Raw genomic sequence first — 19475 nt, 5'->3', positions numbered from 1 at the left:
TCCTGACATGTTTCCACATAATAACTAGTGTTTAAGATTCAATGCCGATGTAATGCCAGTGACCAAATGAGTTATTGAATAGTATGTGTGTGCCCTACTATGAGCTGAGCAATCGATGATCTGCATCAGTGTGACTGAGTGCCTGCAGTGATTGAAAGGGTGAAAGCTAATGAAGGACATCACCAAATTTGTAACCACAATGCTGTCAGGCAATTGTTTGCGTCGGGCCTCCAGTCTCACACTAAACACAATTGAATTGTTTGAATTTGTAAAACATGTGTGGTTACATTTGTAGCGTTGTTGGCACAGCTCTCCACAACCATTCACGGTCGGACCAACACATCTGCATGCTTTGACAGATGTGAATCAGAAATAGGACCTCCCCTAATGCTCAGCACCATGACAACGTTGGTGAAGCACTGGTTGCACTGGGAGTCTGATAAAGATCGGAATTAGTAGGAAACACAACCACTGGTTTATATTTGTAACTAGTCATTTCTACAATAGTTACATATTTAGTGAAACTGCACATGTCATTTTCCTGTTTTTCAAGAGGAAAAAAGATTTTCAAGCACGGTACCAAACAAGTCAAAGTTGTATTGTAGCATGTTGAAAAATGTGATAAAGAAGTAGTAAAATGTTGACATTTTTTGGGGACATAAACAGAAAAAGGCCCGTTGAACGAGTATAAGTCACACTAAAGTAAAAAAAGGCATATCAGTTTTTGTGTCGTTTTCAAACCATATTATATTAAATGAAGTAAATCCCTCACCAAATGATCACTTTTGTATGACGTACCATTATATGCCATTCTAATATTGTTACGACCTTTTCTAGCATTCTATAATAAAAGTTGGCTTTGCAAATATCGAATAAGGAAATACATTGTTAAACCTCAAGAATACACATAATATATTATGTAGAGTCTCACTGAAAGTAAAACGTCAGCTACTGTATTTAGTTGTGTTATCAAGCAGATTCATGAAGTGGTCGGAGCCTTCAACGGTGGTGTTTCCGTGAAGTTTTCCAGGCATTTCTTTAGGTTTCCAGAAACAAACGTGGACACAGGAGCCGCCGTCTCACTGACGTCTGACACGGAGGCCCAAACCATCGCCGCGCTGAGAGACCCGTGACCTGTTGAGGGTCTGACCGAGGCACACACCAACCACCAGGAGCCGGTCGATGAGCTCTATTAATGAGGCTATAATTGTACATTTATCTGCAGTATAAATACTACTTGTGCTTTGAAACGTAGAAAGCAAGTGAATCTATTTCCGTTGAAACCCTTGAAGGAGGTTGATGAGCTAAGCGCCCTTTGCTGCATATAAACTCAAATGTGGGTTCTGGGTGAAAAAGTCACTGCACCAAATGACAGTGTACGCAAAGAAAAAGTTCTTCAAGGCCCACAGCTCCCTCTGCTGGTCAAAGAACGCTGTTGCTCTGAGGCGCGTGGCTACAACCAGTCCAGCTCAGATCCTCGGCCCACTTGCCCTCCTTGGTGACTCGCACTTTGACCGGGTCGAACCTCCAGAAGCGCTGTTCTCTGAACAGATAGAGGCGTCCATCGGGTCGGGCCAGAGCCCCATTGGTCCCCTGTGGCACGCCCGTCCAGTCCGTCAGCCGGCGAGGGTAGTAGGGCTCCTGGCGCAAGGTTTTGAGGTTGAGCACGGAGTAACGGGAGCCCTTGAAGAGGACCATGTGACCCAGAGGAGCGTAGTAGAAGACGCAGTCCGGGTGTCGGGGCAGCCCCGACCCGCCGCTCCTCCTGGGGAAGCCCTGGTCCAGCACACTGCCGGAGTAGCGCCACATTCGCTTCCCTGCCCCAAACAAACAGAGTCCACAAGAATCTTCAATAATAAGCATAATATTCTTCATTTCGTATGTATTTTGCATGAAACTGTTTAACATTCAGCAGATTTGTGAATAGTTTTTGGCTCTTGGCAGGAAGGCTAAACTTTGCCATAACCTCAAACAAGTTCTACTTTAAGATTACATCTGTGTCTTCGAAGGACAGCACTAGCATCTATTTTGGGAGCTCTAACAGATTTAGGCGACAGCTTAGGGAATGTCTTTAAAAGGTTTGTGTGAGAATGGCATTAACGAGTTGAGTGAAGCGATACCTTTAAAAAAATACCACTTGGAGTCCAGCGGGGAGAAGGCGGCCGCCTCGATGGCCGCAGGGAGGTCCGGCCAGCGCTGACGGAGGGGCAGCGGCCCGCTCGCCCCACCTCCAGCCGAAACTGTCCAGTACACCCCGCCCCGAAACACCAGCACCGTCTCGTTCTGGTCTGCAGACACAAGGAACAGCTTTTCTTTTCCTGCAAGATTTCTCATATCTCTGCAGCCTTGAATGACTTGAATACTATTTCTCTCTGTCCTCACCCATGGTGATGGCATCAAAGACCCCCTGGCAGTAGAGGGGCTGCCCCGTGGTCTCGTGCCCCCTGTGAAGCTCTGTGAACTCCCACTCCTGCAGGGTGGCGTGCAGAACTTGGCCCGGCAGCCTCACGGGCCGATCGCCCGGTGGCTTCCCTGAGGGGCCAAAGCAAAGCGACGAAACACTGAACCCAAGAGGCATCAGACACGTACGCGAAAAAAAGAAATCCAGGTATCGGCTCAATCCCTTTGGGGAGGGTTGTTTTCGGTCCACCTTAAATTTCCCACTTATAGTTTGTGATTTTAAACCTAAAGAGGCCAAACAAGACTGTGAGGACAGATGGTGTCATTTCTCTTGCATGCCAACAGCGACTTAAGTATTTCCTAAATTGGACAGCATGGAAGCAATTTTTCAAGACAAACAGAGGAGACTTCTCCGAAAACAGGACTTATATAATGTCCTTTACGGGATGTGGCTTAGTAGATGTACGCTGATGGATGACGTTACACTGCACGGGAAATAAACAATGGACTGTAGATTTAGTGCAGACTGGACCCTTAAACATACTGTGTTAGTACCATTAAAGGCTTTTCTTGGCCTAATGGTGCAGATGTCTGACACTGGAGAGAAAAAGAATAAGGAAAAACAAGAAAGAAGCAGGAAAAAGACCAACATGCCAAAGCATTAGAGTAAACGATGCTTGGACGTGATTGCAGTCATTTTGTTTGCAACGAGTTGAACAAACATTTGTGTAGAAGGTGGATAAAATCAGTACAGCCAAGAACATGAGGAAGGCAGCAGGGAAAATAGGTCTACAAACATAGGTGTGTGTGTGTGTGTGTGTGTGTGTCTCTCATTTCTGCCTTTACTCAAACACATGACGCGAATGAAATGTGCTCAGCTTTGAAAGGACTAATTATACGTTTTACATATATTGCATCAAACCCAAGCTAACAAAACACAGGTGATTTTAACCAATAAAAACACATTACACACTGAGCCTTTAGTTGAGTATTTCCACATTATTGTACCTTTTGGTAAAATAGAGTCCATCGTGCGTACTATACACACAGGGTTTCATGCTAAGGGGCAGCGAGTGGAGCTCTGGAGACGTTTCCAGGCCGTCTCACATCTGCTTATTATCACATGCGTTCAAACCCAGATACGCTCACGTTGCCTCCAGCTCATATCTTTGAGCAGATGCACGTTTTTCATGACGCCTACGGACCTGTCGGTTAAAGTTTCCCATGTCCGTGGAGTAGTTTGACACTTACGTGGCAGCAGCTGCAGTGATCCAGAAGTCAGGACGGTAAGCAAACATGTTTAAAGCATGTTTCACTCTTCACCTGAGCAGAAGAACCCTGAATAACTTCTAGTGGCGCTTTTACAAAAGGTTTGTACGCTTCCATTGAGGAGACTGAGAAGGAAACATTGCAAGGTTTAGCTTTCAGCGTAAAAGAAAAGAGGAATCGGGACGCTTCTATTGATCTAAATCTCAACCTGAGAGTTAAACCATCCAAATGATCGTGGGATTGTCCCGCAGTGATTCAAATATTCGACTGCACAGCTGTTCTACACCTCCTTTCAGAGGCAAAGCGGGTGAGGACTTGATGCACTATTTGCATCGTGCACATTGCAGCGTTGCACACCCTCACGGGGGAGGGGGGGGGGGGGGGGGGGGGAGGTCATGTAGAGGCAGAAGACACATTAAAGACCAAGCTCTTGTGCAACTGTCGCTGTGAAGTCAGCCTCTTTGGCGCAGAGAGAGTCACGTCATAGGAGGACCGTGTGCAAACCTGCCTTACACATGCCAGAAGGAACAACAAACACAAACTATTATAATCGTCATCCATGTCCACATTCTGCAACCGGCCCAGCAATCCATTACACCAGTGCAGACAAAGCTGTGCATGTACGTGTGTGTGTGTGTGTGTGTGTGTGTGTGTGTGTGTGTGTGTGTTTCGGGGCACGGTGTTATTATGACAATCACAGCACCTCTGCTGCCCTCGGTCTAAAATACTTTTTCCCCAGCAGCAGAGAGGCCACAGAGCTGCAACTGCTAGAACAAACTCATCATGCTGTTAGAGACAAACACAAAGAGACGGTGTTGTTTTCAACTCCTTGTCTTCAAGGAGTTTTACTGTGTTTGCGGCGAACAAAAAATACAACGGCTACATGACAACACTACTTGGAAGTCGACTTTCTGGATTTAGAACCGTTTCGATCATTTATTGCCAGTCCTGGTTTTTGATGAACTATCGTTCTAGTCCTTCTGGGTCTGTGTCTGCAGCTGGTGGCCTTCAGGCAGCCTCTCTGGCCTTCTCACAGCTCACTGACACAACTCCTGCTCTAATCCGCTCGTGCCTTTCCTCAAAGACAAGTCCGGTTTCATAAGGACTCAGTAACCCACGTTAAGTGGTTCTCCCATCATCGTCCATTCATAGGGAGACATTTGTCCAAAAAGGTCGGGGGAAAAGAAGCGGTAAAATATATCTCTGTCAAGTGAAGGTGCTTAGCTTTACATTCCCTCTGACCTTGGCACCCCACACCCTCGATAATATCATTTGAACTGGAGTCGAGCTGCGAAGCTTCTGTTTGGGGCATCTTGGAAATGTTTGAATCTGGACCAGGACCGTTGTTTCATAGCAACGAGCACCAAGCGTGGTCTCACCGTACAGATGCTGCACCGCCGCGATGTCGTCCCAGCTCAGCACCAGGCTGCGGCCCAGCCTCCTGTAGTACGGCGACATTAAGGCGTGGCGGACGGGGGAGTGCTCCAGTCCCAGAGTGTGGCCGATCTCGTGGGCGGTCACCATGAACAGGTTGTGTCCCTTGTGTCCGTTCAGCGTCCACCTCTCGGCCATGTCGAAGTGGGCTTCCCCCCTGCGGGGCAGGAAGGCGTGAGCCAGAGTTCCTCCTGAAGGTCAAAAGGGAGGGGAACACTTTACTTTAGTTTACATTTAGTATTTCTAAAGCTTTTTTGACACTCTACAGTCAAATATGTTGCTATTGGTTGATGGGCTGGATTTACACAACACAACAAGGTTCAAGAACAAAAATATCGTATTCATTAAAGTTTTATCTTTTCTTTATAAAACATTGCAGTATTATTTCTCTAGCTATAGTTGTAGTTTTTTTCTGGTTTACTTTATTTTAACTTGTCTCTTCTTTTAAAACAATATTTATGGGATGAGGAATTATTGGTAAATGTTGCTTGGTATTGAAGGGCCACACAGGGTACAACACTCTGAAACTACTGCTCAAATTAGATTAGATACATCAGCATACTACACATTTCTGGTTAGCTGGCATGATGTTCATAAATCAAGTGAGCTATTGTATTATTCTGGTAACTGCATTGTGCCACCAAACCATTATCATAATCCGGTTTAATCCCAGTAATCTGCTCACAGCAGAGATTGTTCAGTTTTATGTATCCAGGAAGCTGGACTCATTTGCAGGACAAGTCTCTAACACAAGGTCACGCCACTAAATAATCAGTATTCTCACACACACACACACAGAGGTGACTTGGTGTGTGTGTGTGTGTGTGTGTGGTTCTCCTTTGACCTGGTCCGTCGAAGGCGTTGCTCGCCCCGTCGTTGTGGTCCCCCTCGTAAAACGCCAGTCGGATGTCCGCGGGCCCCTCGGGGGCCTCCTGGAACACGAGGCCCGACACGTTGCTCCACAGCTGGAAGGCGACGCGCACCGCCAGCCGCACGGAGCCCAGGGACAGGTGGCGAGGCCAGTTCACGATCTGGTAGGTCAGATGACGCTTGTACCACCTCTCCGCTGGACGAACACGGTGAGACAAACATTCTGATTCAGCACTCATTTACTGACGCTGTCGTTTCAGATCGCATAATAAAACAATTTATTGCAATAATCCGACAAAAATGAGCTGTGCCATGGAACGCATTGTTCTCTTCCAGAGTGATAAAAGACTTTTTCCATATTCTACTGTCTTCATATAACAGTAGATCATTTAACACATTTGTTAACAGTAATTGTTAATAGAACACATGCGAAACAAAGCCTGACGAGTTCAAACATAAGAAATTCAAGCTCCAAATGCACGGTTCCACCTGCAGCCTCTCCCGTGCCAGCCTCATCTCACGTGTACACAACGGCTTTTCAAATTGCTGTTTCTGAACTTGCATCCGACAACAAATATAAACACACTGCAATTTGTTTCCATCCAACCAATCCGTCGGTTTTCCTATCTGCCTGCTTTGGTTGTTGATATTTAAGGTGGCGGCTTGGAAAAAGGTTTCACAAACAACTCGCATTATTATTCCCGGCTGTAGTGACTCCACGTATTTACATCTTGCACATCTGAATCCGGATGGAAGATGTGTCCCATGATCAACTCTGAGGCTTTGAAGTAGAGTCTCACGACATCCAAAAATGACAGGATGTCGACCACATTGGCTCACAGCTGGGCAACGAAACGAGCACCCTGACCAAACAATCAACACGTGTCTGGGGTTTCTCAGCTTAGATATAATTACATCAGGTGCACACTTCAGAATCTCACATTTGTTTTAGGAGAGACAGAAGTGTGGCGTTAAACTGAAGCACACGTTTAAAACCAGCGAAAGAAGAGGCCGCCTCACAGGAAACAATCATTAGATAATATGAGCCTTCGAGGGCAGCCAGCTGCAGACGCTGGACTGTCCAGATCCAAGAGTGGCCTGCAGGGATGAGAGGGTTGCTCAACACATTTTAAACAAGAGGAAAGAGGCATTTTAAGAAGTAACATAAGCGACAAGCGGCGCCAAAGCTAACCAGCTCCTTCCAGATGGTCTGGGAATGCCCAAAACATTTGTTTAAAATAATTCCCTTTCAAACATATTATTTCTATTGAAATGACCTGATACAAAGTGAACCACCAATACAATTGTCCCAATAAGAACAAGCGGATTTAAAATAATTGTACTTGGTTTAGTAACTTGATTTGAATACATATTGCAAACCCAAGTGAACATGGACAGCACTCGCACGTAAACACTAACTTCAATGAAAACTATGAAACCGAACGGCATATTTATAAATAGTTAATTATTTCCCATATTGTTCTTTTTAAAGCCACAAAAAGGAGACGACAGCCAAAAGAGAGGTGAAAGTTATCAGAGGTAACCCTCTTAACTACAGTCTCACTCAGTGAGATGTTTCCCCGATGTGGAGGCCATGTGCCAGTGGGAGGTCTCTCAGATTGCAGAGAGAGAGCCAGGCAGGTTTCTGATGGTGCACCCTTGAGTTATTTTTGATGGCGTTGGTGCTTAGTTCAATTATACACAGCAGAGCGGTAAACAAAATGTGTGCAGCGCATAGCGTGAACCTCGACGGAGGCGTTGAGCTTCAGCAGCCGCCGAACACGAGTCTCGGTGTAAACTTGAGAGTTTTGTAATCTTGATCTGGGGGGGGGTTTGCAACACTTGTGACCAAAATGTTAGATAATAAAAGTGGAAGCAGCAGGAGAGAATAACAATGATTGTGTAGACTTCTATTACTTCAAAGAAACTAGAAAAAAAGAATAACCGCCTTGTGGTTTCAAGCGAAATGACAATTTATGTGGGATCATCCTTTGATCCTATCGTCATCATTAGCATATCACAGTGACCTCATCGTCTGACGAAGAAAATGCCTCAAGCAATCCTGCTGTTTTGTTTCTTTCTTTTTTTTAAACACACAAGTTCACATCTCCACTGGTGGAACTAAAGGCTTGTTGCTACGTGGTGTGTGCAGACTTGTGTTCCCAGCAGAGCTCAGGCGCCTTTTCTCCGTCCCAGACTGCCGCAGAGTAAGAAGCCCCCCCGAGGACCGCAGAGAAGCCAGGAAGTCAGATACACAAGACGTTCATACATTCCCTGACTTCCCTTATGGAAGCAATTATCATGATGCCCTCCATGGCAGCGGTGTGGGGAGGGGGGGGGGGGGTTATCACAGACATTAGGAAGTGACTGAGATCTTCTGATTTGGTCCCGGTGTAAGCTCGGAGGCTGTTTAACACAGCGAACAACTGTTGAGGTCAGCGGACTAACAACCCCACAATGACAATGTCACCCAGCTTCAGTCAAACAGGCTGCACAACTTTTAGTTGCATTACAGGAATTGACGTTGTCCCGGATTGATAAGTGCACGTGTAAAAACAAACACACCATCTGCACCAGGGATGGTGGAATGTCCACACTGTAAATATCAGTGGGAACGACTAGGAGATACCGCCACAAGCCAAGGTCTGTTTTAGTTTCCCAGGAAGCTCAGAGGCAGTCGCACAAAACAAAACGCCATCACAGCTGAGAGTGAATATACAAGCAGCACGTCAGACCCTGCAGTCTGGGTTCAGCCAACAGGGTCGAAACCGCTAAGAGTTAGCATTGGGTTTCTGTCAAAGGGACTCCAAAACCCATTGGGATCCATCCAGTTATTGTTGAAGCATCTCATTCCCAACAACAACAGGAGTAACGTGTCTGAATCTGTTCGGCCAAATGCTCTCTCCAAACATCAAACCATGAAGGAAAAGAGTGTAAAGGGATCTTTTACATTACATTTAGCTGACGCTTTTCTCCAAAGCGACTTACAATAAGTGCATTTCAACCATGACGATTAAACACTCAGAAGAACGAGTAAACAAGAAAGTGCAATTACATCAAAAAAATGTCATCTCGCACTCTTTTGGGTAACAGCAATACCGCCGCCTGTCATATTAGTGTCTGGTTGTGAAATGATGACAGACATTCCTTTTGAGACATCCCCCCCCCCCCCCCCCCCTTCAGCCAGTGAGACGACGGCACGACTCCATCCAGTCAGATGTGGACGTGTTCACCGGGAGCAAAGTGTCAGGTACTGACACGAAGAGGCAAACATCAGCCACCGCTGCATTCCCCTGAACATTAACCGAGCTCGTCCGTGACAGGAAGGAATGCAGAGGCTCCACGCGCCGCCAAGGCTGCAGGCACGAGCAGCGAGTTGGAGATGACCCCCCACCCTCCTCCTCCTCCTCCTCCCTCCTCCTCCTCCCTCCTCCTCCTGCTCCCGGTGTTGTCAACAAGCGCATTAAGGAGGAGACAAATGCAAACATAAAGTCCAAATATGAACTATCTACTCCTCGGCCCGTCGCTCCGAATGGGTCCATCCAGCCTAATCCTCTGATGCACGGCCACGCGGCTTTATCGACCCTGACCGACCCCCGGGGAGGGAAAAATAAATGCCCCATCTATGGGCTTTACAAAATGTCATTTGTGCTCAAAGACTGTGCCCCCAGCTCCGCTACATGTCTCCCACACATTTAGAAAACAGGGGAGAAATGATACCAGAGTTAGTAAATGTCAAAGATTTCTGTAAAGCAGATTCAAATGGGAATAAGCAAGGATTTCATTGTTGTGTTTAGAACATTTGTAGACCTCCGAGTAGAGCTTCAGTAATTATTTAAAGGCATTTAGAGGAACCATCTAACTGAGTGCAGTATTTCCAATGGCCCAGTTTGGAAATATCGGAGACTTTGCTTCAAATAACTGCAGGATACATTGCTGTTGTTCCCAGACATCCCATGATATCTCCCAAAAAAACTGAGAGAAGCTTTAGACTCAAATTCGAAACTCAAAATTCTCACCCAGCTAAGATGATGTTCAACGAACCTTAACTTGTGCGATTTCAGTTAAAAGCGGGAAGCTTTAACTGCACCCCCTCGGCTCTATTTAGGGCTTTGGTTTATGGAGGCAGACCCTCCCAGTTAACGGTAGTCCTCAAGACCACTCAAACCCACACATCAAGGGACGCCAAAGGCCAAGCATTAACACAAGTTAAGCTCGGGATTTTGGTAGGTTTGGTCACAAATTCGACATTGAACGCTTTAACTTTGAAAATGTACATGGTTGAGTCTGACACAGAGCCATCCCTGACACGCGTACATAGTAACGATTAGAGGGACATTGTCAGGGGAGAAGTCTTGTTGGACTTTGATGTTGTGTGATTCAATTAGAATGTTGAATTTGTCCATTGTATTCCTGTTACGCCACGTTGATTCCCACGTTGGGTCTTCCCTTCCCTTCCCTTCCCTCAGATACCTTGCGTGGCGGCGCGCCTCCTGCGCAGAGGCCGCCGCCTGAGAGCGGCGCTCTTTCCGGCGGAGATGGCGTTCACTCCCCGGGTCCACACGTGCTGGCTGCCCCCATCCGACACCCCGCAGCGAGGCTCCGCCATCTGCTTCAGGGTGTCGCTGTCGAGCTCACCGGTGACGGGGAGCTGGGAGAGCCACTGGAACTCACTGCGGAGAGGAGGTTCACGCGTTGCTCTTAATGCCTCCGAACACAGAACAGTAATCTGGATTTGGTTTAATGTAAAGTGGGGTCAACATTGTCCGCTTTTTTTGAACATTTTTATACGAGAACACGTTTTACTACCCGACCCTTGACCCAAACAAAGCTTTTAGATCAGTTGCCATTACTGTACAGTAAGTATGTGGGCCAGAGGGAGAGGTCCTCGGCATTCCTTGGGTGGTTCATAGAGGGTTCAGGAGGGGTTCCCGGTGCAGAGGTGTGGGTGTGTTTTACTGCCCCTGCACTGGCGTTCAGCTCCGGGGGCCTCCAGGGGCCTCCGGGGGCCTCACCCCCGCCTTCCCCCCAATGACCACGGCGAGCACCAGCTGACTCAGGGTTGGAGATAATGTTGTTTAAGGACCTCCGGTGACGGGAGAGGAAGGAGGCTTCTACAGGTTCACCACCTACCAGATAGCTGACTGCATCTCTGCTGCACTGTGGATGTGGTTGTCCTGATGCAGGTAGCCGTACCTTTCAAGAAAAACCTGCAACGGTTGATGTAAAACTTGTTAATTCCATTTAATAAACGAGTGTTCCCCGGTCACACAGAAAGAAACAAACAAACGTGTACAGGCTATTTTCCGTTCGTGTTGTGGGTGGACCACCCATAGGAGACAAACGGGGTCCCAGAACTTTTTTTTTTTATCAGGCATTTCATGGATATAATGGCAGAGAACACTTTAGCGCCTACGTAATAGTATGAAAAACTTGACGTGTTGTTCCAATGTGGTTAAGATATTTGATAGTTTAATATCTCTTTGGATGGAGGTGTCTTGTTCAGACAACAGCAGGCACAGCTGTGATTACAGATGTGAAGGTGGGACAGACATTAAAATTCAAACTGGTAAGGAATGTTCAAAAACGTCCCTTTGTCCCATTAAAAGTAGGGAAACATGCCAGAAGGCTTTTTACGTAGAGCAACAGTAAGGTTGGGGAAACATGTAATAACCTGACATTTTATGCTCCTACAGGATGACAAAGACAGCAGGAAAATAGAACTAGTGCATTTAAAAGCACTTCAATGGCAAAGATGCCAACTTGGCCTCAAATATAAAATGTGTTCCTGTCAGCAAACGAAGCATTGGGACCGAGGCGAAATTGCAGTCATGTCCAACTAGAGAAAATAACTTTATACCAGATCCATATTATAACTAAGTTTTAGGTATGACTTTTCAAACACGCGCACTAACCATCCGGCCGTCAGCCTGTATTCTTCTCACGTGGTTTAGATCTAAAATTAAAAATCAAAGATCTCTGTTCATATGCAGCGCGGTAACATGCCGCCGAACAGGATGAGACGGAGACGCTCGTACCTCCGGGTCGGAGACCAGCGGCGATCCTCCGGCCGTCCGCGCGCAGATGAGCGCGCTCAGCGTCAGGACGCAGGCGGTCCTCATGTCCCGTCCGGCAGCGCGCGGGTCCCGGGGTCTGCGGCTCATTGCGGGACCCCCACGCTGACACGCACCGCCTCACGCATTTGTTCCTTCCCCCCCCCCCCGTGTCTATAAATGCTGTTTACCCATTGTTGGATCTCCCGAGCGGTCGGTAACTAACGGAGAGCAAGCTGCTGCCCGCTTGACGTCTACGTCACCGCGGGGTGACGTCACGTCTTGAGGCACCGTACAATTAGAGGAAGCCACGCCCCCACGGCAGCTCACTCTTTCACACACTTTTCATTTATGAGAGGATAAGATATTCTGTAATATGGGTATAAACTCACACGAAGCACAGAGAAAAGATCAGTCTTTTAATGTCATTTTGGGGAACAAAAATAAAATTAAAAAAGAACCCAAGTAAAACACGTAATCCGTTCATACAAAAACAAAGATACGAAGTCTACCTCACAATAACATCTGCAACTAGAATCTGAGAGGAAATTAATAAGATGTACAAAGAAATGAAACTAAAGTGGAGAAAAAAAAAAAAAAGAAACCTAAACATTTGACCACATGCCAATCAGCCTCAGAGTCCCTATATAGTAGCTCAACACACCCCCTCTCATGAGCTGCAATAGTTGGGATGCACGGGCTACTAAAAGGGTGCACAAATCAGACTGTCTGATTGCCGGTCCCGCCCCCCCGCCCCCCCAATTGTCCCTCCCTCAATCCATAGTGAACTCAGCGGCTGAAATGTTTTCCGTCCGCTAGACACCTAGTATGGCCGTTCTCTTCTGTCATCTCTACGGTCGCCTCTGTAGGGAGAAGAGAAGTCAGTTAATGTTTAAAAAAATAAATAAAGCAACACTCATGTCAAATTTAACAGTCATCTGATTAAAGATCAGAATACAAGTATACTCAGTTATGTGAGTGATTGAATTTTACTGAACTTAAACAGCTACATTTCAAGGGCTGCATTGTTAGTACACAGTCACATACAATCTGAGGCAGAAGGCGCCTCCTTGTGGTCATATTATCAAACTACAGCAATAAAGAGCCTCTGGCAAAACCGATCACTACACAAAATCTACACAATAGAAAAAGCAAAGGAAACTGACCGTGCACCCATTTTATAACCTCCCCCTCCAAATCCTCCTCCTCCTCCGTAGCCTCCACGGTCTCCACCACGGAAGCCGCCACGACCTCTGAAGCCGCCACCTCCTCTGTCGCCGCCATAGCCACCTCTTCCTCCACGGTCTGAGCACAGTCACAAGAACGATGTTAACAAAATGGGATATTGAAAGATGAGCCAAGCACTAGCTGGAGATAAATCCGGTGACTGTTTTTAAGCAACTTTAGTTAAAATAACGTTTTTATTAAATGATACAGGAACAGTAATTAGCTCTCACCTCCTCCTGCGTCTCCTGGTTTTGGAGTGCCACACTTGTTACACTCTTGCCGCCGTGCAAAATTCATGTTGCCACAAGAGCTGAGAACCAGAAAGACATTTTTATAAACAAAAATTCTGCCTTACAAGGGGGCAAAATTTGTTCTGATGCATTAAATACCCTCAGTGTAGATAAGAGGTACACAAACCTGTTGGGACAGGGCCAGTCACCTCCCTTGATGTCAAAGCTTGGTCCTCCGCCACCGCCGCGGGCTCTGAAACCTGAAAGATAAATTTGATGGTCAAAAACTAGGCAAAAAAAAAAAAAAAAAAAAATCTATTTGAGCCCTGGATCAGATTGTTTAACACCCACCTCCTCGACCCCCTCTGCCACCTCCTCCACTGGCACCTCCTCTTTGCGTGAACTCAGCTCTGCGAGTAGCAAAAGATACTTTGATGGGCTTGCCGTTGAACTCCTTTCCTGATAGGAGAAGACAACATTTCAGTTAGAGACACCGTTTGAATGAGAATAATGAGACATCAAGAGCTGTGCCTGTGGTCTTACCATCAAACCAGTCAATAGCAGCTTTGGCGGAGGGCGGGTCATCAAATGACACGGTGCATTCTCCCTTTGGCCGACCGGTGGCCTTGTCAGTGTAGATGTTGATCATCAGCAGGCCAGTTTTCTTGTTTACCTAATTTTTTTTTTTAATCAAAAGATGGGGACACACTTTAGGGCGAACGCCTCAAATACATTTGTGTGTGATGCAAAGGATTAAGAGTCACAATTTATAAGATAACATAATTGTATCCTTAATTTGCATAACCAAGATAATTTACATAACGAGAAAAAAGGAGAACACATTGACAGTCTAATCCGGTCTACAGCCATTATGCGCATTTGTTTAATTGACAACCCACAGGGACTGATTGAATACCTTGATAATACCAATCTGCTTAAAGTAATCGCCGATTTCTTGAACTGTGGCTTCTTCTGACAGTCCCTGAACAAAGATGGTGTTGTTGTCAGAGTTGTCCGTGTCACCAGCTGGGGAAGAGATTGATGAAGAAAGTCATTACACTACAATAAAAATATGTTTCTTTAAATGTTCAATACGGTCTTAAAAGTTGACGGCAAATAATTGCTAATTGATCAAATGTGGAAAACATCCAAATTGTTTATGACCAATCATATCTGATCAACCGATTAGAAGACATGGACACAAACACTGCTCATCCATACCTGGTTCATCCCTTGAGTCGAAGTCACGTGAGCCTGTAAAACAAAGGAGAGGGTGGAAGAGAACTTAAGCACCAAATTTAAACCTGTTGCACAGTTCACACATAATTAACTTCATCCCTATCAAGGCATAATGATAAAGAAAATTAAAAAATGTCCATGTTTACAGCTCTCTGATGGGTGTTTTCATACCGTTGCATCACATACCAACACCGTGCAACAAGAACAGAATTGTTCCGATATTTCGGGGGGGGCTTACACCAGAAATGAAAACCACCAAAAATTCCAGTATTAGAATGTTTTTCCTTCTTCGTCCTGAGGACACCTGTCATTTACTACCAGCCCCCGTCGTCATGCAACAATACTATTTTAAAACTCAGGCTCCATGTTGTTTACCATATCTGAAGTCTTTAGGGGAAACCCTGCTAAGAATAGGTGGAGTTCCTTGGGATCTGGACATGAAAATGGTGGCATTCACTGTTTTTTTTTAACCCGCCCCCACCCTTTTTTTTTTTCCTAAGTCAAGTTCTTTCCTCCCCCACCGACACAGTTCTGATGCTCGTCACTTACCACCGTAATTTTTGTAGCCACCACGGTCACCACCTCTGCAGAGGAAAAATTGGAGATATGATGGATTTTTCCTTTGTCCCAACTGAGAGCTCAAAGCTCCCCTACATCCCATCAGTATGCACGCCCGCCAGGGTGTGCGACTATGGTGGAAATGTCTCACACGAGGAATGCGTTAGTCTTAGACATTTAGAGATCAATTAATAAAACGACTTAGCAACTCTGATGGACTAGTGAAGACCATACTCACATCTGGATCGCCATTTACAATGAATTTGGAAGTTTCACTTTACATGACCAGATTGGATGCCAAGAGCCAGAAAACCAGCAGTTTTTTTTTTTAAACATGAAAGCCAAATTAGTGTTATGGGAATAGCAACTAATGAGCAATCTTCCACCGAGTGAGTTTATGAGATCCAAGTTATAGTTCAATCACTCTGAACACCTGTAGTATAAAATGTAGATCCATGTTAACACAACACACACGTTCGCCATCGTCATATATACAACACTTAAATGAAACCTTTTGAATGTCAAGCCACTGAAGCGGTGTCTCCAGGTATGGTTTGAGTAGGGTTGCCATTTTGCAAAAAGCTATTACGCTCGTCAGGGCACAAGGATCTCCAAAATGGCGTTTCTGGCGATTGATAAATTATAGAAATACATAATTTGAAGGCCAAAAAAACCCCTCATACATCTAGGAACATGTTTATATTTTGCCTTTAGACACATACGAGGGGCCCCATTGAAAGAATCTGTTCCAAACTGAACAGTATTACTTTTGCCAGTCCTTAAATTGGGAAAGCGATAGTATCATTGTATGCATCCGAGTGCGGAGAACAAGTTTCCATAAAGGAGCAATTTCACATAATGGACAATATGCTGCTGCATTGTTCTGCTTAGGTTAGAGCTATACAATGGTTTCAATGAGAAAATATTTCACTTGATGTTACAGCCTATAAAGATACAATGTCTTTCTGACAATGTGGTTTGTGGTGCAAAATTCCGAGACAAAGAACTTAATGGATGATGAGTTTTATCTTAGGGTGTATTTACAATAAGTTAACAAATGAGACAAGAAATGAGACGAATAGATGGTTAGTAAGTTAAAAAAAAACTCATGCCAAAAGATGGTCGGTGTGAAATAAGTGACCAAAAATAAACTGAATGGAAATGAAACGTAGCATGCCCAAACAAGCTGTATCCACCACTAACACCTGGCTAGCTTCAGTAGGCTACCGTGTGCTGGTTAACTGAAACAGATATACCCAGTAATGCAACCTTTATGTTAAAGTAATGTGGTCATCTGGCTCAGAGTGCATTAGTAGGGCCTTCATATGTAAAAGAGCACAAGTTCATTCCAATTTAAAGGGATGCCGATTAATAATGTGTACATTGGGATGACTACTGCTGAATTGCCTAACAAATTGTGGAGTGCATCATTACAATTCACTTTTATGTGAACATGCCCTACTATCAAGTTTCTCCAGAAAATAAAATGTACAGCAAAGTAAAACGCTCATCTTAATTTTGCTTTGACCTTTACCGTTGAAACCCAATTTGGGAAGACTCATTTAGTCATTACCTGAGACCCAAAATATAACTGTTGAAGAACGCATCCCTAAATAAGTTATCAACCATCATAAGACTAGCATGTATCTTTTGGAAAAACATTTAAGTGACCGTTTCTTAAAATATATGACGAGTCAGGCACTTAACATAATGAACAGGAGTTAAGGGGATAGTAATGCTGTCTGAGACAACTTGGCTGAATAAAAAAAAAATTTTAAAATCTGGAGCACCAAGAAAATGAGCGGAGAGTGGTCTAATGGAGTGTTTTTTAGTTTATGAGTAATATGTTGAGTGACAGTCATGTATCATATTTCACAGTGTAGGGAGGTACCTTGGGGGCAGTGGCACTATGCAACTTACCCCATACCAGGAGGTCCTCCACCACGGTCGTATCCACCACTGCGGTCATATCCACCACTGCGGTCATAGCTACCACGATCGTAGCCACCGCGGCCTCGGCCTCTGAAGCCCCCTCCTCCTTCAGAGCGATCACCACGGTCTCGTCCAAAACTCCCACTCTGACCACCGTCGTCACCTGGTGAACAGAAAGATTAATTACTCATCACATACAGAAAACTCAAGACACTTTTACAAAACACATGCAGGTCTACATTTATTCAAATGCTAGTTCTCTACCTTCACTCCATCTCCCGTAGCTGGCGCCGCCACCCCCTCGTGGCCCCGGGGCACCGTAGGAGTTTGGCGTTCCGAAGCTGTCTGCCCCTGGAACCTGGCCACCATAGGAACCTGGCGGCCCTGGAGGAGCGGCCGGCTTGTCGCTATACCTTTAAGGGTTTCAGAAAACAACATCACGAGTAGCACAACAGACACCAAATAATTAAGCTGCCATGATGAGTTGACAAAAAGTCTAGAAAAGGGTAACTTGTATTAGGGTTTAATAGGCTGATGCATCAGCCTACAAGTTTGCTGTATAGTTTACTTTTGAATATTAAGTCAGAAAACTTACTGACAATCACAAGTCAAAGAAATCACAGCTTGCATGAATCAGGAAAAGGGCTCTGAACAATGTACATTAGTGTCTTACCCAGCTGAGGCCTGTCCGTAATTATCATAGCTCGGTGGCTGAGACTGGCCATAAGCATCTGTCGGAAAGAAAATTAACATCTAAATTCTTTAAAACCATGCACGGTTGAATTTTCCCCACAAAACACATGGTCTTGGAGAATCACAGATGTTGAGGTTAGTCTACTGAGAATTAAGCTTGAGAAAATGTTATTTTTTAAAAGTGATCAGAGCAACAGATCACTCATTTCTGAGGTGTAAAGTGCTTATATTAAAATCGCATTATATACCTTGAGCTGCTGCTATACCTTGTGTTGCTCCGGCTGGCTGTCCATACCCACTGTAACTCTGCCCGCCGTAAGAGCCACTGCCATTTCCTTGTCCATAACCCTGCACAGCAGAAAGCCCATTTTAAACAAGGGGTAAAAAGCCAACATTCTGATGGTAACGTTGGTTAACTTGGGGACAAGCCTCACCTGTCCACTCTGCTGACCTCCATATGACCCGTAGCTGCAAATAGAAGAAAAAAGCCGTAAACTCCTGCTTTTGGATTGAAAAAGTATTTTTACTGTGTTATGCGTGATTTGACTGCGAATGTGTATGCATGCAATGCTCGTTTTACATGAGCTCAAACGTACCTCTGTGAGCCACCGTAGCCTGAATCTGAAAGTAAAGTAAAAACATCGGTTAATTAACCAACGTTAAAACTTTACGTAACGTAACATTGTATAAGCGTCGCCCTCCTACCGCGCGTTATCGAGGAACATATTAAAATTAGTAACGTTATGTCGTTGATGCAGGGTCTACGTGAGATAAAGCAATCAGGGGGGTTATGTTATAACGTTACATCAACAGGCCTGTCACCACGCCAAACCAGTAAAAAAAAATGGCGGTCAATGTGCTTCAGGCTCGGGCTAATACTTGAAACGCGACTAAACCAAATATTTGAACATTTAAGTCATCCGAGTAACGGTTTACTTTAAACAAAATTATTATAAACCAAATGAGCATATTTCCCAAAGGTGCACTGGCTCGTGTCTTTAATGCTTAGCGGCTAGCGGTGAAACAACAGCACCGGTATAAACAAAGACGCGTTCACGCTTAGTAGCAAAAACAGAGCTAGCTTAAGCTAACTAGCCGCGTCAAGGCCCCGCTCAGGAAGTGGGATTGCCAGATCATGTTACTTGACATAAGGAACGACCATGGATTACTAACCCAGTTAAGTGCGATAGAAATATCAAGCACCGTACTGAGCACAAGAAACGTGAACTCGAACACCCTGGTAAGATAATATGTGTCTGCTAACGACAGATGTTCATTTCCCCCCATGAAATAGACGGGGCCCTTTTTCTGGCCTCGCGGTCATCCGATAATGTAGCTTCAATGCTATCCGACTTACTTTTAATTATCTAGCTAGACCAATCGTTAAAACACACGTTGACTTACCAGTGGCCATTCTGTGACGTTGTATATTTAGTTAAAAAAATTGCAATGAAATCGTTTTTCTGACTAGTTGCTAAAAACCCTGGTTGACATCTACGCAGCGCCACAGAATTGATCTGCACACTGCAACACTTCCCCCTTAAGCAGCTTCTTCTTCTTCCTCCTCCTG

At 45.1% G+C, this 19475-nt stretch overlaps 2 protein-coding genes across 3 annotated transcripts; both read right to left on the bottom strand.

Moving 5' to 3' along the window:
- Positions 1 to 156: 156 nt before the first annotated feature.
- Positions 157 to 12176, bottom strand: mmp28 (matrix metallopeptidase 28). The gene is made up of 8 exons (XM_037460232.2): positions 12012 to 12176; positions 11107 to 11183; positions 10447 to 10646; positions 5948 to 6169; positions 5049 to 5294; positions 2383 to 2532; positions 2121 to 2288; positions 157 to 1817 (listed from the first exon to the last, which is right to left on the bottom strand). The coding sequence occupies exons 1-8, from the start codon at positions 12135 to 12137 to the stop codon at positions 1423 to 1425; spliced, it is 1584 nt and encodes a 527-aa protein (XP_037316129.2). The 5' UTR covers positions 12138 to 12176; the 3' UTR covers positions 157 to 1422.
- A 255-nt stretch (positions 12177 to 12431) lies between these two features.
- On the bottom strand, positions 12432 to 19475 carry taf15 (TAF15 RNA polymerase II, TATA box binding protein (TBP)-associated factor). 2 transcript variants are annotated; one of them, XM_037460253.2, is made up of 16 exons: positions 19310 to 19475; positions 18502 to 18526; positions 18340 to 18373; positions 18172 to 18253; positions 17886 to 17943; positions 17477 to 17625; positions 17201 to 17375; positions 15272 to 15306; positions 14705 to 14737; positions 14400 to 14509; positions 14027 to 14156; positions 13835 to 13942; positions 13671 to 13743; positions 13484 to 13563; positions 13193 to 13331; positions 12432 to 12889 (listed from the first exon to the last, which is right to left on the bottom strand). In XM_037460253.2, the coding sequence occupies exons 1-16, from the start codon at positions 19317 to 19319 to the stop codon at positions 12850 to 12852; spliced, it is 1281 nt and encodes a 426-aa protein (XP_037316150.1). In that variant the 5' UTR covers positions 19320 to 19475; the 3' UTR covers positions 12432 to 12849. The 2 variants fall into 2 exon arrangements, with proteins under 2 accessions (XP_037316150.1, XP_037316142.1); XM_037460245.2 differs by having other exon boundaries at positions 18154 to 18253; positions 19310 to 19474.

Source organism: Pungitius pungitius, chromosome 3 (genome assembly GCF_949316345.1).
Source record: "Pungitius pungitius chromosome 3, fPunPun2.1, whole genome shotgun sequence".
In the NCBI taxonomy this organism is placed as follows: Eukaryota; Metazoa; Chordata; class Actinopteri; order Perciformes; family Gasterosteidae; genus Pungitius; species Pungitius pungitius.
Note: the sequence above shows the minus strand (reverse complement) of the source record. Positions and strands in the feature narration are given on the sequence as shown.

Excerpts from the sequence above, each read along its gene's own strand:
- mmp28 (XM_037460232.2), bottom strand. The coding sequence starts at position 12,137 with ATGAGCCGCAGACCCCGGGACCCGCGCGCTGCCGGACGGGACATGAGG. Across the intron at positions 11,184-12,011 it reads CGCTGGTCTCCGACCCGGAG|GTTTTTCTTGAAAGGTACGG; the intron begins GTACGAGCGTCT and ends CAACCGTTGCAG. Across the intron at positions 6,170-10,446 it reads GAGGCGCGCCGCCACGCAAG|CGGAGAGGTGGTACAAGCGT; the intron begins GTATCTGAGGGA and ends GTGTTCGTCCAG.
- taf15 (XM_037460245.2), bottom strand. Across the intron at positions 17,376-17,476 it reads CTACGGGAGATGGAGTGAAG|GTGACGACGGTGGTCAGAGT; the intron begins GTAGAGAACTAG and ends TCTGTTCACCAG. Across the intron at positions 12,890-13,192 it reads GGTTATAAAATGGGTGCACG|AGGCGACCGTAGAGATGACA; the intron begins GTCAGTTTCCTT and ends TTCTCCCTACAG.